At 42.2% G+C, this 17,236-nt stretch overlaps 1 protein-coding gene across 3 annotated transcripts in view; it reads left to right on the top strand.

The window, feature by feature from the left end:
- The first annotated feature begins 478 nt into the window (after nucleotides 1-478).
- The window catches only part of GK (glycerol kinase), a 79,157-nt gene continuing 62,399 nt past the window's right edge, over nucleotides 479-17,236 (top strand). For all 3 annotated transcript variants that reach the window (XM_007991355.3, XM_007991356.3, XM_007991352.3), the window contains exons 1-3: nucleotides 479-689; nucleotides 12,001-12,074; nucleotides 14,827-14,933. In XM_007991355.3, coding sequence (XP_007989546.1) covers nucleotides 612-689; nucleotides 12,001-12,074; nucleotides 14,827-14,933 — 259 coding nt within the window. In that variant the 5' untranslated portion in view covers nucleotides 479-611. The remainder of the gene's footprint in view (nucleotides 690-12,000; nucleotides 12,075-14,826; nucleotides 14,934-17,236) is intronic.

The following is a 17,236-nucleotide window of genomic DNA, read 5'->3' as shown; positions in this document are numbered from 1 at the left end:
GGGGCGTGGGAAACGCGGGAAGGCCGGGCAGGTCGACACAGAGACGTCGTGCTGTGCACAGCCCACCGGAGGGAACAAGCAGTTCTACACACTTCGGGACCCCTATCGAGGCGAGCCCCTGGACACGAGTGGAAGTGCGCTCTTTTCGCCGGCCAGGAGCGCTGTCTGCCAAAGGGCAGTACTCGTCTCCTCCCCAAGCCAGGCAGCTGGAAGGCTCGGCTGTCGCATCGCCGGGCCCCCACGTGACCTATTGCGCGGGCCACCGCCTCCACCGCGCCCAGGCCCCGCCCCCGTGACGTCCCTTCGCCCTCCGCTTGTCCGAGCGTTCGACTCTTTTGCGTTTGCTGATTGGCTAGCCCAGGTGACAGCGCCCACCCCCACCCCCCTGACCCGCCCCTGGAGCCTTGGAGAACGCGGTGGGGGGCGGGGCCTGAGCTGGAGGGGCGGGGTGAGAAGACTGCGCGCGGGTAAAGGGGCCGCCACGAGCGCGGTCGGAGCGTTCAGCGGACGCGCGCGGCCTCGCTCTTTGGACTCGTCACCCGCCCCTCCCCCTCTCGCCGCCGTCACCCAGGAAACCGGCAGCAATCGCCGGCCGACCTGAAGCTGTTTTCATGGCAGCCTCAAAGAAGGCAGTTTTAGGGCCATTGGTGGGGGCGGTGGACCAGGGCACCAGTTCGACGCGCTTTTTGGTGAGCCCGGGGTGACATTTGAAGAGGCGCTGAGCCGGGGCGGGAGTCGGGGGACGGAGGGGGTGGCTGTTGTGTCCCCATCCCGCGTCTCTCGGACCCGGGGCCCCGGCCGCTGGGCAAAGGAGGGAGGCCGGAACGGGACCTGCCACACTGGGGGTGCCCCACCCAGGCCTGGGGGACCTCGGCCTCTCATGACCCCCACGGCCGAGTTGAATAGTCGCAGTTTTGGTGGCGGAGCTGGGTCACCTACTAATGGGGTGACCCTTCCCCCAGAGGGAGCAGGGACTCTCTGAGCATCCGCTTAGAGCGGCCGGCTTGCAGGAGGGGACAGGTGGCCACAATGACGGCTACCGCGGTCTTCCCTAGGAGCATTTGGCCTGCGAGACACAGGACGTCCTTGGATGGGGGGAAAGCTGTGTCACGGCTGTGGTAGCTAACACAGCGTCCTTTCCAGCAGTAGAACGAATAAAGTATTGGAGTGATGATGCGTTGTCATCCTCTCCCACAGAAATTGCAGAGGGTTGAATACTGGGGAGGGTGGCAGAACAAATTAGGAAACAGTCATACTACACTGCTTTTGCCAGAATCTATTTAATTCCGAAGACTCGCAAATTTCAGTTCTGAGACTTTGCCCATTACAAACAAATGATTGTCCTTACTGTGCTTCACAGCATAAAACGAGACGGAAATTCTGTTTCTCTTTTTATTTACCATGTGTGACAGCACAGTTTTACCGCAAAAGATCGCTATTTAAGTGACTCTGCTGATTAATTTTTGTGCAATTAGGAAACTTGCTCTTAAAGTGACCTAGCACTGAGTTCAGTAAGATAATTTAAAAGTAATTGAGACCGGGCGCGGTGGCTCACACGTGTAATCCCAGCACTTTGGGAGGCTGAGGCGGGTGGATTACCTGAGGTCAGGAGTTCGAGACCAGCCTGGCCAACCTGGCATAATAGAAATTAGCTGGGCGTAGTGGCGGGCGCCTGTAATCCTAGCTACTCGGGAGGCTGAGGCGGGAGAATCACTTGAACCTGGGAGGCGGAGGTTGCAGTGAGCGAAGATCACACCACTGCACTCCAGCCTGGGCAACAGAGGGAGACTCTGTCTCAAAAAAATAATAATAAAAATAAATAAATAAATAAATAAAGATAATTGAAATGAATGCCTGCTGATAAAAGCCCATGCTTTCAATGGATATTTGACTAACTTGGCAAGTTGATGTAAATATGTAATGATTATTTAGCTCTTCACTTTACCGCAAATCATGTTTTCCTGCGTTATTTAGTATGTATGTATCTATACATATATACGCTTATGTGTATATTTATACATATGCATTATACATACAGTGTATATATTTTTTCAAAGTTCTGTCAAAGCTGGCACTTGACTAAAAACTGCATTTGTGCTTTGATCCTGACATATCTTTTTTTGTCTAAAGTGAGAAGCTTTCAGTCTAATTTTGGTTTGAATCTTATTTAATGACTTACCCTGGTTTGAGCTGCCAAGCATAGTTCCACTGTCTCTTGCACTGTTTATCTTTTGATCACCCAGGGCAGGTTTCACTTCGTCTTATATTGCTAGAAATGTTTATAAAGTAATCCTGAATCAGAAGTAAGAAAGTCTGCTTAACTGGATTTGATTAATACATAATACACACGATCATCATCATCTTCCCACTTAAGAAACACCATTAAGACATGTGCCAACTAACTGTGGGTTGATGTTTAAAGCCATATTCAAGAATTGCCTACACAAATGCCTGCAGGAACCAGGCAGGTAGAAGGGGGAAAGCAGACTAGAGAGATATCCAGGCCAAGGGGACAGCTAGTAGCTGCCAAGCAGGAACGCAAGCCCAGTGCTGCCAGATTGTCAGATTAAAAGCAGGTAGTCCAGAGTTTTCAATGAAATCTTTCAATTCTTAAATGTTGGCAATTAGTTTATAAGGCACTGTGGGGGCCAAACCAAGCATGGCAGATGTTCTCAAGTTTATACAGCCTTTGCTCAATATGAAAATGGGTAAAATATTTCATAACTTTGTAGGCTTCCTTTAGGAGTCAGCTTGAACTGTCCATGCCTTCTTTTTGACTCATTATTGCTGTCCATGTAGCCCAGCAATCTTCTTTATCCACTGCAGGCTGTTCTTGGTCCCTCAGGTTTTTTTGCCCAAAAGACATCTTTCTACATCAATGAAGAAGGACTTGATCAACTTCGTATTGCTACAATTAATTGTTCAGTGTGTAACATGAACAACATGAGCCTTCAAAAATTGGCTTCTGTTTACTGGGCTCTGTGAGGCCTGGTCTCATTGCATGTAAGCTAAGATGCAAATTCAGAAGATTCTCATCCTGCTTAGAGAATGATGTATAAAAGTTGATCAATAAAATGGCCCGCTCCTTGATAAACAACTATGAAAGAATGCCCTAGAGGCAAATAAAAAAGCTTAGAGATCCTGTGTGAAATAGTGAAAAACTTGGGAATGGTTTAGCAAGGTATTTTTTCCTTTGTTTATAAGGAAAGAGGTTGCTAAACCACTCCCTGCAAAATGCAGATAAAAGATTTGCTGAATAAGTGCTTCAATCACAAGGTGATTCCCAGGAGTTATTCCAGTCATATTACTCCACGTTGTAATTATGACTGAAAAATAATTGCTTACCTGTCAGGAAAGAATACAGTGGAAAAGAACTGTCATAAGGAAGCTTATAAGATTAAAGATATTTAAGTAATTTCCTGACTATTATTCATTAAATTTGCATATTTAACTTGACTTTCCTGAGACCAATAACCTCTGCAAGCTTCCTTCTTTTTTCTCGGTTAGCAATATTAGCTTTCTCCCATAAGGAGAAAAGACTTTATCTGAGCTCTCTCATCCCAGGGAAATGCCTCCACTTCTATCCCCCATATCTGCTTCTCTACCTCTAAATAGTGGCTTAACTGCCACCTTTTAGTGTAAATCTTCCTCAAACCGTTATTCAGAATTTACCCCCCTTCCTATAGCACTTTAAAAAATACTTCTATTAATAGCTCTTATTACACTCCCCCCTCGTATTATAATTATATACCTGCTGTACTTGGGAGCAGGGACCTCCTTTTAAGCTATTTGTCATGTTGACCAAGATGTTTTATGAAATACAAAGATGAACAGCACTTAAAGACTGATCAGAGTGTTTTATACATGTTTATTGAGTAGATTTTTATTTCTCTTTAATAAGTTAACTGAATTTTTTTTATTTTTTATTATTTTTATTATTTTTTGAGATGAAATCTTGCACTGTAGCCCAGTCTGGAGTGCGGTGGCATGATCTTGGCTTACTACAGCCTCTGCCTCCCAGGCTCAAGTGATTCTTCTGCCTCAGCCTCCTGAGTAACTGGGATTACAGGCATGCGCCACCATGCCCGGCTAATTTTTATATTTTAGTAGAGATGGGGTTTCACCATGTTGGTCAGGCTGGTCTCGAACTCCTGACCTCGTGTTCCACCCACCTCAGCCTCCCAAAGTGCTGGGATTACAGGCGTGAGCCACCGTGCCCGGCCAAGTTAACTGAATTTTAATTCTGGTTTTCTTTCTTACCTCTTAAAACTTTCTTGGGTACATTTGGTTACTTAATTTCTTACATTTTAGTGGTAGACATACAATAGAACATGTTCATTTCCTCATCAAATTGTCGAATAATTCATCTTGGGACCCCATGCATATGCTTCGTACAAGCGGAACATTTCCAACTTATCTGATAGGAAAGTGAAGTGCGGTTGGCACATGGTAACAGATTGCAGAGTAGGAACTTCTTGGAAAGAGAATTAGTGTAACAGGAGCCATTTCTTTGTAAGACAAAAGTTTCAGCTTAAACAATCAACTTCCTTCTTTAATTTGGTAACTTAATTTTTTCCCCCGCTATGATGATTTTTTAAAAGACTTTAGTATGTTGTGGCTTGAAATGTGTCAGGTACTATGTTGAGGACTTTTCCAGCATTATCTCATTTAATCCTCATAACTCTGTGATGTAGATAGTATTAGTAAGCTTCTTTACACAGGTGATTAGACTGTGGCTGAGGATTGCGCCCAAGGTCACAGAGTAACTGGTAGACACAGGGATTCAAGTCCAGGTCTGTTATAATCTGAAACCAGTCCTCCTGACTACCGCCTTGGGTTCCTCAGCTGTCTAGAGTACTGCAGAGGGGAGATGAGAGAAGGGGGAGGCCACCCTCTCACCTATTAATCAAGTGTCAGTTCTGATTATCATCACAAATGAATGAATCTTCACCATGACAAACATACTTATAAATTGGTTTTGCAATCTATAAAAAATATTGCATTTGAATGAATACTGTGGGTTATGATCATCTTGTGACTCAAATTCAGTGGGTCCTAGGCAGGGCTCAGGTGTGTCACTGTGGATAATGGTTGCGTAATCATTTTGTTTCAACAGACAATACATATAAAGAATGACTAGAATTGTAGCTCAGTGTTTGCTTTGGCAGGAAGCATTCCCTTGGCCCCAGCTGTCCCATCATACTTAGAGATCTCATAAGGCTTACAGATGGATTTCCTCTTTCCTTCATTTGTTTATTCAACACATATTTATTAAGCACCCATTATGGGCCAAGGACTAATGAACTGATTTGGTAAAACTGATTTGGCTCACAGCTGGAATGAGGCCACTCTTGTGATAACTAGAGTTGTGATTCTTTTTTTTTTTCCTGAGACGGAGTCTCGCTCTGTTGCCCAGGCTGGAGTGCAGCAGCACGATCTCAGCTCACTGCAACCTCCACCTCCCAGGTTCAAGCAATTCTCCTGCCTCAGCCTACTGAGTAGCTAGGATTACAGGCATGTGCCACCACGTCCAGCTAATTTTTTATATTTTTAGTAGAGATGGGGTTTCTCCATGTTGGTCAGGCTGGTCTTGAACTCTCGACCTCAGGTGATCTACCCGCCTCGGCCTCTCAAAGTGCTGGGATTACAGGTGTGAGCCACTGCGCTCGGCCAATTTCATTTTTAGGAAAAACATAATTTCATTTACTATGTTTTATTTACTTCTGTGGCTTGTTGGAAGATGCCTTTTCTGGTCAAATTTGGCATGGAACGTATTTGTGGCTAATATTTTTATTTTCAGTCACTCACATTTATGTAGTATCATGGTGTTCTCAAGAGGGAGTTTACATTTCTGAATAATGTCTTATCACATGGTAAAGTTTAGTGTGTCATAAAAGAGTAGGCTAGGCTAGTGGGGAAATCACATGGGGAAGGAAATGAATGTGCACATTTATGATAGGACAGATGAATTAGTCATAGGATGAGTGAGGTAAGCCTATAGGGCAGTTACTTAGTAAAGAGAGCATTTCGGCGCCCCACAACTCTCCTTCTTATAAGGCAGAAAATACATATGTTGTTTCAGAAGCTAATTAAAAAAATTTTTTTTTTGTTTTTGAGACAGAGTCTTGCTCTGTTGCCCAGGCTGGAGTGCAGTGGCATGATCTCAGCCTACTGCAACCTCCACCTCTTGAGTTCAAGTGATTCTCCCACCTCAGTCTCCCCAGTAGCTGGGATTATAGGTGTGCACCACCATACCCAGCTAATTTTTGTATTTTTAGTGGAGATGGGGTTTTACCATGTTGGCCAGGCTGGTCTTGAACCTCAGGTGATCCACCTACCTCGGCCTTCCAAAGTGCTGGGATTACAGACGTGAGCCACCGGGCCCGGCCAAACATTTTTTTATAAAAACAATTTTCCTTGTTTTTTCAGTTTTTAATTATTCTCCTCCTCCAAATCTGGAATTGAGTCATAGTTTGTGCATAGAGCTGAATATAGACCTGGAGACTTCCAATTTTAATACTACCACTTATAGGTAATAATAATAATAATAACGTAGCAGTAGTAGCAGCAGTGACAGTAGTAGTTACATCTTTCGAGTGTATACTGTGTCTGCACTGAGCTAAATTCTCATCCTATGTTCACTTTCCTTGTTTCTTCCTTTTTAAATTACCCTTCACCCAAAACAAAATCTGGAATTGAGACATGATTTGGGTTTAGAGATGAATATAGGACTGGCTTCCTATATTCATTATTCAGAATTAGTGATTTCTAATCCTTATTCTGTCATCTATTAGTGGTGGTGGGAGTAGTAATTGTAATAATAGTAATTATAAAATTAGTAGCGGTAGTAGCAACAGTCATAGTGTTAACACCTTTTGGATGTATACTCTGCCTATTCTATGCTAAATACTCTTCATTAATTACTTTAGTATCCTTTTACAAACGAAAAACATAGAGGCTCAGAAGAAAATGTCAAATAGCTGATGTGGGCAGGGCTGGAGCTTGATGTCCCCCAGCTCTCTGTGCTTCCGGGGTCTGTGTGTGCTCTTTGCCTCGACATCACACCAAGCACGACGTTCTCAACTACCTTTCTGGCCCACACAAAAGTCTGAGAACGGATCTTTTTTTTTTCCTTTCTTCTTTTTTTTTTTCGAGACAGAGTCTCGCTCTGTTACCAGACTGGATTGCAGTGGCGTGATCTCGGCTCACTGCACCCTCTGCCTCCTGGGTTCAATTGATTCTTCTGCCTCAGCCTCCTGAGTAGCTGGGATTACAGGTGTGCGCCACCACGCCTGGAAAATTTTTGTTGGTCAGGATGGTCCCGATCTCTTGACCTCATGATCTGCCTACCTCAGCCTCCCAAAGTGCTGGGATTACAGGCATGAGCCACAGTGCCCAGCCTGGATCTTTTTCTTTAAGCTTATGACCTGAAATAGAAGCAACTGATCACTGGATATCTCCACTTCAGTGCCCAAGCAACACCTCAAACACACATTATCTAAAACAAAATTTGCAATCTCCTATGCGTTCCTATCCTGAAACTACTGCTCCTACCCTATCCCTTGTCTGGTAAACACTGCCTACTCAGTTGCACTGACCTGTAACTTCTCCTCCCTGAGTGTTGCTCTTTTTCCTGCTTGTACCTCCTGAATTAAGTATCTCTCTGCACTTGCACTTCACTTCTGTCAACCTCATCGCAGCTGCCCTCCTAGTGGAGGCCTCTGTATGTCTCACCTGAACTGCAGACACATTGCAACTGCTTTTCCTTTCCCAGCCTTGCCTCCCTCTAATCCTTTCTCATCAGCAAGTACTACGCACCCTCGCCCACCTGTACACCCTGCACTCCTACGCACACTGTCCCGCATGGACTCCCTCTGTTCAACCTGAAGTCTTAGTTTAGAAGTTACCACTTCTGAGAGCCCTTCTCGGACCCTCAATTCTGGGTTACCTGTCCTTTCTCCTCTTCATAGCCCTGACAGCCCTATGTGAGGCAGAGGTTGCAGTGAGCTGAGATTGTGCCACCGCACTTCAGCCTGGGTGACAGAGCCAGACCCTGTCTCAAACAAACACCCCCCAAGAAAACCAAATGACCAGGCTAGACATTGTGTAAAGCAAACGACACAGCCACTGCTGTCTTTAATTGACAATGATTTCTGAAATCTACTTGAAAAAATCAGACTAGCATTCTTGCCTCTGGGCACTGTGTTTTAATGTGGAGTTAATTACCCTGTACCATAGAGTCTTGTGGAAACATCATTAGCCTTCTTTGTACATTTGCCCATCTGCAGACAAATGAATGGCCAGAAGGCTTCATATAAACCTAGATATATGAGGAAAAAATTACTCTAGAACTTCATGTCCAGTACAATAGCCACTGGCCACATGTGGCTACTGATTACTTCAAATATGGCTAGTCTGAATTGAGTAGACTATAAGTGTAAAATATATACCAGATTTCAAAGACTTAGTAAAAACAAATCATTAATATTTTATATCTGGCCGGGCGCGGTGGCGCAAGCCTGTAATCCCAGCACTTTGGGAGGCCGAGACGGGCGGATCACGAGGTCAGGAGATCGAGACCATCCTGGCTAACACGGTGAAACCCCGTCTCTACTAAAAAATACAAAAAACTAGCCGGGCGAGGTGGCGGCGCCTGTAGTCCCAGCTACTCGGGAGGCTGAGGCAGGAGAATGGCGTGAACCCGGGGGGCGGAGCTTGCAGTGAGCCGAGATCGCGCCACTGCACTCCAACCTGGGCGACAGAGCGAGACTCCGTCTCCAAAAAAAAAAAAATATTTTATATCTATCACATGTTAAAACAAGTTTATAGATATATTGGCTTAAATGTGTTATTAAAATTAATTTCGTATGTTTCTTTTTACTTTTTTAATGAGACAACTTAAAGTTAGTATGTGGCTTGCATTTTTGGTTTGGGTTATATTTCTATTGGACAGGCTACACTAAGGTGGTGTCAGTCTCCTAAGTTTCAGAGCTTTAATGAAGTCGGGAGGTTTAGGCTCCATCCTGGTACATCCAAATGTTGTTTGATTGGGTGGCTTCATGGTCTAATACAGCAAATAGAATTTACCAAAATCCTTCTGTTTTCTGTGTCTCTTCCAAAGATCCATGAATTCATTTTAGCATAAGGGCCCTGACGTTACCCTAATTAAAACTAGGAGGTGATGGAAGAGGGGTCTCACTCCATTCAGAGCCCCACAGGTCTGCTATTGAGGTTTTTATGAATTCAGCCAGCAAAAAGGGACACCTTGTCTCCCTTCCTCCCTCCCTCCCTCCCTCCTTCCTTCCTTCCTTCCTTCCTTCCTTCCTTCCTTTCTCCTTCCTTCCTTCCTTCCTTCCTTCCTTCCTTCCTTCCTTCCTTCCTTCCTTCTTTCTTTCTTTCTTTCTTTCTTTCTTTCTTTCTTTCTTTCTTTCTTTCTTTCTTTCTTTCTTTCTTTCTTTCTTTCTTTCTTTCTTTCTTTCTTTCTTTCTTTCTTTCTTTCTTTCTTTCTTCTCTTTCTTTCTCCCTTTCTCTCTTTCTCTCTTTCTCTCTCTCTCTCTCTCTTTCTTTCTCTTTCTCTCTTTCTCTCTCTCTCTCTCTCTCTCTCTCTCTCTCTCTCTTTCCTTTCTTTTTTCTTTCTCGGAGTTTCGACTTGTGTACCGGGCTGGAGTGCAATGGTGTGATGTTAGCTCATTGCAACCTCTGCCTCCTGGGTTCAAGTGATTCTCCTGCCTCAGCCTCCTGAGTAGCTGGGATTACAGGCATGTGCCACCACACCCAACAAATTTTGTATTTTTGGTAGAGACAGGGCTTTGCCATGTTGGCCAGGCTGGTCTCAAACTCCTGACCTCAGGTGATCCACCTGCTTCAGCCTCCCAAAGTGCTGGGATTACAGGCATGAGCCACTGCGCCCAGCCAACACTTTGTTTCTTAACCTAGAGTCCTTTAGGAATTTGAGAGTAGCAGGGAGCAGCAGTAATATGAATAACAGTAATACAGCTGGAGTTTCCTATTGTAGTGAAGTTTTTCTGCACATAAGTGTTTCTCATTTTATGTGATAATTTTTGTCCTAATAAGTATATGTAATACACCATATTTTTTGGACATTCAGCAAATACTTATTGAGCACCAACTTTGTGCCCTAGTTCCTAGGGATACTTCTTTGAATAAAACAGGGCAAATGGAACTAGCTTCCTAGAGACACACCCTAATGCTAGTGGAGCTGGCATCCTAGAGACATGCCCTAATGCTGCCTTGTAAATCACAGGGCTATCACATGGTATATGATGTATGATGTGTCAAGTTAACCTTTGACTTGTAAGATATTTTATCTTCTCAAAGGACTTCAGAATTTGCCCTCTTGCTTTCATTATGTTTATTATTTCCTCCAGAAAAGAGGAAAGGGAGTGTGTGTGATGTAGAAGGAGGAAGGCAGCAAGTCACAGACTCAATGCTTTTTATTTTCTTAGTCTGCATTGAACAGGTAATTTTCTCCCACAGGAAACCTAAGCATGGAAACGCTTCACTAATTGGAAGTTACTTCACTGCTGTAATTAGAGTAATTTTGGAAGTTAATTTTAATCAAAATATGCATCTTACTCTGTAAGAGTAAGTACTTTGGTACTCAAATATAGATACTACAACATGGAAAACATATATGAAAAACTTGCATATAGCATCTTTTTTTTTTTTTTTTCAGACAGAGTTTCACTCTTGTTGCCCAGGCTGGAGTGCAATGGTGCGACCTTGGCTCACCGCAGCCTCCGCCTCCCAGCTCCTGGTTCAAGCAGTTCTCCTGCCTCAGCCTCCTGAGTAGCTGGGATTACAGGCACGCGCCACCACACCCAGCTAATTTTTGTATTTTTAGTAGAGACGGGGTTTCACCATGTTGGCCAGGCTGGTCTGGAGCTCCTGACCTTGTGATCCACCCACCTCAACCTCCCAAAGTGCTGGGATTATAGGCCTGAGCCACCGTGCCCTGCAAAACTTGATATATTTTAAAAAGTGTTGTTTTTAGTAGTGCTAAAATTGTAGAGGATTGTATAGCACTTCTTTGTTAGTTTTCATCCATTGGTTTTAATGTTTTATATCAAGGGTCAGCAATTTATGACAAGCATGTCACAGAGTACTCAGCTGGATAGAGCCAAGTATATACTTATTCCTCTACTAACAAGGACTCTATTACCTTTTTGTTTTTGTTTTTTGTTTTTCGAGACAGAGTTTTACTCTTGTCGCCCAGGGTGGAGCTCAATCTCAGCTCACTGCAACCTCCGTCTCCTGGGTGGGTTCAAGGGATTCTCCTGCCTCAGCCTCCCAAGTAGCTGGGATTACAGGCACCCACCACCACGCCTGGCTAATTTTTTGTATTTTTAGTAGAGATGGGGTTTCACCATGTTGGCCAGTCTAGTCTCAAACTCCTGACCTTAAGTGATCTGCCTGCTTCGGCCTCCCAAAGTGCTGGGATTACAGGTGCAAACCACTGCGTCTGGCCTTCTATTTCTCTTTTATAAGAGCTAGATGCGTAGCCGCACTTCCCTTCAAAGAATCTACACAGTACGCATCTATGTGCTGAGTATCTGTGACCCTTTCTGTCTCCACGTCCAAGATAAATGGAGTGGAACCTTACACCATTGCTATTAGTATTGTATCAGCTCTCTTTTATTATTCTTGTTTTTCCTATTCTGTAAAAGAAATCCATACTGTTAATTAATGTGTTAAATTTCCTACAATTAGAGAACCATTTTGGTTTTTTAAGGAGTAGGGAATTGCCTCTTAATTTACCTTTATCTTCAATAGGTTTCTTTTTACCTAAAGAGAAGTTATTTCTGATGCTGCCTTATATCTTTTATGAATCCATATGAAAAGAAAGTCGAACATCTTATATGGCATTTCATCTCATTGGACTTTTTCTACCAGTGAACAAGAACTTTAGTTACTGAATAACTTTAAACATCCTTGATATCTGCCTGCATTTTTACCTTAATATTACAATATATTTTTCAGGTTTTCAATTCAAAAACAGCTGAACTACTTAGTCATCATCAAGTGGAAATAAAACAAGAGTTCCCAAGAGAAGGGTATGTTTCCTAATTCGATATGTAAAGACACATTATGTTTGTTAGTCCATCTCACCTGACTTGCCCTGTGGATTTGTAAAGTAAACTTGGTCAGACATCCTCCTGAAAAGATTTGAGAGGTTGTTATTAGTCAAGAAAATATGCAATAACTTGGTATGTCTTACATGTCAGGAATTGATGGCTTAGGAATTCAGTTACCAACAAGGAATGAATAATAAAGTAATAAAGCAAAAGAGTATTAAATATCAGAAATTTTACATTAACTTTGAAGTCATTGAGTTCTGTGTTCCTATTATTGTGAAAATGCTGCTTTGCTGATTTGAGTGTCAGGTTTGTTTTATAATAAAGGTATGTTTGTTTTATAATAAAGGTATCTTTTAAAAAAGTATTCACATATCTTAATATCTAATACTAAAATCACATTTTTGGGAATAGTATTCATATGTAGTAATTGTAATTAAATATAATGTTAAGTATATTATTTAAAATTTAATGATGTTTATGATATAACCACTTTGAAAAACTGTGTTGCAGTTTATTGCAAAGCTAACCATACACCTGCAGCATTTCACTCTTAGGAATTTACCCAAGAGGAATAAAAGCATATGCCCATCGAAAGACTTGCACATGAATGTTTATAGCTACTTTATTAAAAGTAGCCCCAAACGCCAGTTGCGGTGGCTCACGCCTGTAATCCCAGCACTTTGGGAGGCCGAGGCGGGCAGATCACGAGGTCAGGAGATCGAGACCATCCTGGGGAACACTGTGAAACCCCGTCTGTATTAAAAATACAAAAAAATTTAACTGGGCGTGGTGGCGGGCACCTGTAGTCTCAGCTACTCGGGAGGCTGAGGCAGGAGAATGGCATGAACCCGGGAGGCGGAGCTTGCAGTGAGCAGAGATCGCGCCACTGCACTCCAGCCTGGGAGACAGTGAGACTCCATCTCAAAAAAAAAGGTAGCCCCAAATGGAAACCACCCAAATGTCTGTCATCAGTAGGATGGATAACAATGGAATACCATTTAGTAATTTTTAAAAAGTGAACAGATACTTGCAACAACACGAGGGAATGTCACTGGAATTATGGAAAATAAAAAAGTTGGATACAAAAGAGTATATACTACATGACTCCATTGATCTGAAATTTTATAATCGTCTAAACTAATCTAGGATGATAGGAATCAGAAAAGTGGTTGTCTGTGAGGTGTGTCATTCACTTGAAAGGAGCATGAAAGAACTTTCTGAGATGCTGGAAGTATTTTGTATCTTGACTGGGGTGTTGCTTAGATGAGTATTTCCACTTGTCAAAACTCAGCAAATTGTGCGCTTTAGATCTGTGCATTTCACTGTAAAGTTTACCTCAATTTAAGAAAGAGAGAAAAAAATTGATGTGTTTCCAAATTGTATTGTCTTCTTCACATGAAAAAAATGTTCTATTTTTTAGAGTTCCTTTGTTTAATAATAAAAGTTATTGATACATTAGCAGCATTAGCATGACTGTCCAGTGCAATTTGTAAAGAAGATACCTGAGTCTTGACTAGATGAAAATTATAAATACACAGAAGGAGACTGGGTTTTTTAAAATAAATTAAAGACGGCCAAGTGTGGTGGCTCACGCCTGTAATCCCAGCACTTTGGGAGGCTGAGGCAGGTGGATCACAAGGTCAGGAGATCGAGACCATCCTGGCTAACACGGTGAAACCCCGTCTCTACTAAAAATACGACAAATTAGCTGGGCGTGGTGGCGGGTGCCTGTAGTCCCAGCTACTCGGGAGGCTGAGGCAGGAGAATGGCATGAACCCGGGAGGCGGAGCTTGCAGTGAGCCGAGATTGCGCTACTGCACTCCAGCCTGGGCGACAGAGCGAGACTCTGTCTCAAAAAAAAATAAATAAATAAATAAATAAAATACATAAAAATAATAAAATAAATTAGAGACAGAATTCAAAGCCCAGGAAAGGGAAGAATTTAGTTAGGCCTGAGAAAAGCAGAGAAGAAAGGCAGTTGGAATTCCCTTGCTACTTCTGGATCCTATGGTAGAATCATTTTAGGTTGTATCATTTCTACTTTTGAACTTCCTCAAATTACCATATTTCTCCTAGGCTTCTCACCCTTCTCATTTACTATTAGCCTTTCATCCTTCTGAGGCCCTGGTACTTTACCAAAATTGTACTGAGATTGGGTCTAAGAACTTGGACCAATCACTTATCTACATGAAATAGTTAAAAGGAGTTTTAAATTTTCCCTAAATTCCAACAAAACATTTTGGGAAAAAAGTAGCAAAAAAGACTAGTATACTTATTTGACTTTTCGAAATTCCTTTTGCTTCACAAATATATCATTCTGAATAATAATAAATATATTTCTGTCTACCTAGAAATAACCAGCGATTAGTGAAACATGCAGATAATTTATCAAAATTAATGGAATCTGCAGGATATAAAGAAGGGGAACAAATTTCTTATTGGACTTGGAAAAATAATTTAAAATAGGTAGATATTTGCTGTTTGTCGCCTGCTATTAGTGGCCTCCTTGAAAATGATTAATTACTATGTGGAGAATATTAAAATTGTAAGGAAATAGGCTTTTATTGAAATCGTTTCTTTAAAATGTGGAATGTAATTTGCTTTGCTTAATCTGATTTTCTTTAATGTATGCATCAGCCATACCCTCATAAGTTAACTTTTCTCTAGAAAAAAGTTATATTTGTGTTGCTTTCTTACTGACTAACCAAATGCCTTCTTTTGTTCAAAGATGGGTGGAACAGGACCCTAAAGAAATTCTACACTCTGTCTATGAGTGTATAGAGAAAACATGTGAGAAACTTGGACAGCTCAATATTGATATTTCCAACATAAAAGGTATTTTAATAGAATATTTTACCCACATAATAAGACTCTCTCAATCAAATTCATTAATTTATTCTTTCAGCTTATAATTGAGTGTCTATGCAGTGCCAAGCATTTCTGTAAGAACTTGAGGATACAACACTAAACAGGAAGGTTCAAGTTCTTGTCCTCGTGGAGCTTTTATTTGGATGAGGGCAAGATAATAAGAGCAGACAAATATAATTTCAAATACTAAAAAGTTCCATCCAAAAAATAAAAACCAAGTGATATGGTGGGTTGTGCCTAGAAGGGCTTGCTTTAGATTAGGTGGCCAGGAAAAGCTTTTCTGAGGATGTGACACTTTTGCTGAGCTCTCAAAGGGCAAAAGGGGTCAGCCATATGTCTAGAAGAGTGTTTGAGGGGAAGGATGCAGCACGTACAAAGGCCCTGAAGTGGGAATAAGCCTGGGACATTTCCGGGTCAGAAAGAAGGCCAGCATGTCAAAAGAAGACTAAAAGTGTTGAGCAGTGAGAGTGGGTAGGGGGTTTCCGTAGGAGATCAAATTGTAAGTGGGTCAGGCTTCATCAGCCATATTTAGGATTTTGGATGTTATTCTTAGTATCATAGGGAGCCATGAGAAAGTTTAAGCAAGGCGGCAAGGGATGACTTGCAGTTTCAAGGCAACTTTCTGACTGCTGCGTGGAGAGTAGATGGTAAAGGCAAAAGTGTGGACACAGGGAGACCAGTGCAGAGGCTGCTATGGAAGTCCTGAGAGAGGATGGTGGCTTGACCAATAATGGTAGCAGTGGAGGTGGAGAGAAAGGGTCATAATTTGCTGATAGACTGGATGTTGGGGTAACAGAGAGAGTAGTGGGGTTGAGGGAAGAGATTGGTCAAAGGTGATGCTTGCATTTTTTCCAGATCTCCTGGATAGATGAGGATGCCTTTTGCTAAGGAGAGAACGACTAGAGGAAGGAGTAGGTTGTGGGGAAGGGGTGTTTGGAATCCAAACTCTTCACTTATAAAATTTCCCTGAAATAATTGCTTGAGAGTATTAGATTGTTATGAATTTCTCTGTGAAGTCCTAGTAGGTTTTTTTTTTTTTTTTTTTTTTTGAGACAGAGTCTCAATCTTGTCACCCAGGCTGGAGTGCAGTGGCACAATCTTGGCTCGCTGCAACTTCTACCTCCCAGGTTCAAGCAGTTCTCCTGCCTCAGCCTCTCGAGTAGCTGGGATTACAGGCACACACCACCATGCCCAGCTAATTTTTTTTTTGTATTTTTAGTAGAGACAGGGTTTCACCATGCTGGCCAGGCTGGTCTCGAACTCCTGACCTTGTGACCCACCCGCCTAAGCCTCCCAAAGTGTTGGGATTACAGGCGTAAGCCACCGCACCTGGTGAAGTCCTAGTAGTTTTAATTGAATATCTACGTTTGACTTTTCATCATTCATGTAGGGAAAAAAAAATCCAGCCACCCAAGATTGATGTAATAGCATAAAAGGTGGAAGCATAATGTGGAAGTTTGCTGTCTACTTTATAGCCTCAAATTTTCAAGTTCACCATTCAAGGGCTCTTTTTTTCCTCCTTAGGTAGTTTGACTATAGTTAGAGAGATCATCAGTTGGTGGTGGTGGCTTGATTGCCATCATCTTGGCTTTGATACCATCACTCCTGAGCCTTTCCTCTGTTTGTATAAATTCAAACTCACTTAAAAAAAAGACTACAAATCTGTAGAGTGCCTACTATGTGCCAGATGTGCTAAGGATACAATGGAGCTAATGCTTAAGTGCAGACAACATGTTAATCTGATAATCACAAATAAATGGAAATGTATAAAATAATAGAGTTATTTCTGTTATTGCAGATTTTTTTAAAGTATAATTTGATATTTTATTAACAACTTTTAATATCGTGCACATATTAATCCTATCCTCCTTTTATCCCTATATCTAAGTGGAAGGGCTTCAACTTATTTTAGGGTTGCAGTCCTGAACTTTAGGTTAATTGTGCATTAGTGATTGTTGTTGATCATTTCCTTGAGCTGTTCTTGCAGTTCTCACAGTCTAAACAGTGGAAACAAATAATAGGTAATCAGTAGCACACTCTTGTCAAAATTACCAAAGACATAGGTAATCCAGGCAGCTTAAAGCCATGTTTAGAATGTAGAGTCCAGGGTGATTGACCATGGCTTCGACATCATTCTACCTCCCTTACAAGTAAGGTAGGCTGTGATATGTTGGCTTTCTGGACCCACTTGGGTGCTATTCCTTTTTCTCTTGCTTTTACGATTTATGTGAAGATGACACACAACTCCTGCCCAAGTGACGTGTCTTCCA

Source organism: Chlorocebus sabaeus, chromosome X (assembly GCF_047675955.1).
Source record: "Chlorocebus sabaeus isolate Y175 chromosome X, mChlSab1.0.hap1, whole genome shotgun sequence".
Taxonomy (NCBI): Eukaryota; Metazoa; Chordata; class Mammalia; order Primates; family Cercopithecidae; genus Chlorocebus; species Chlorocebus sabaeus.
The sequence above is the reverse complement of the archived record's forward strand: the minus strand, read 5'-3'. Positions and strand labels throughout refer to the sequence as shown.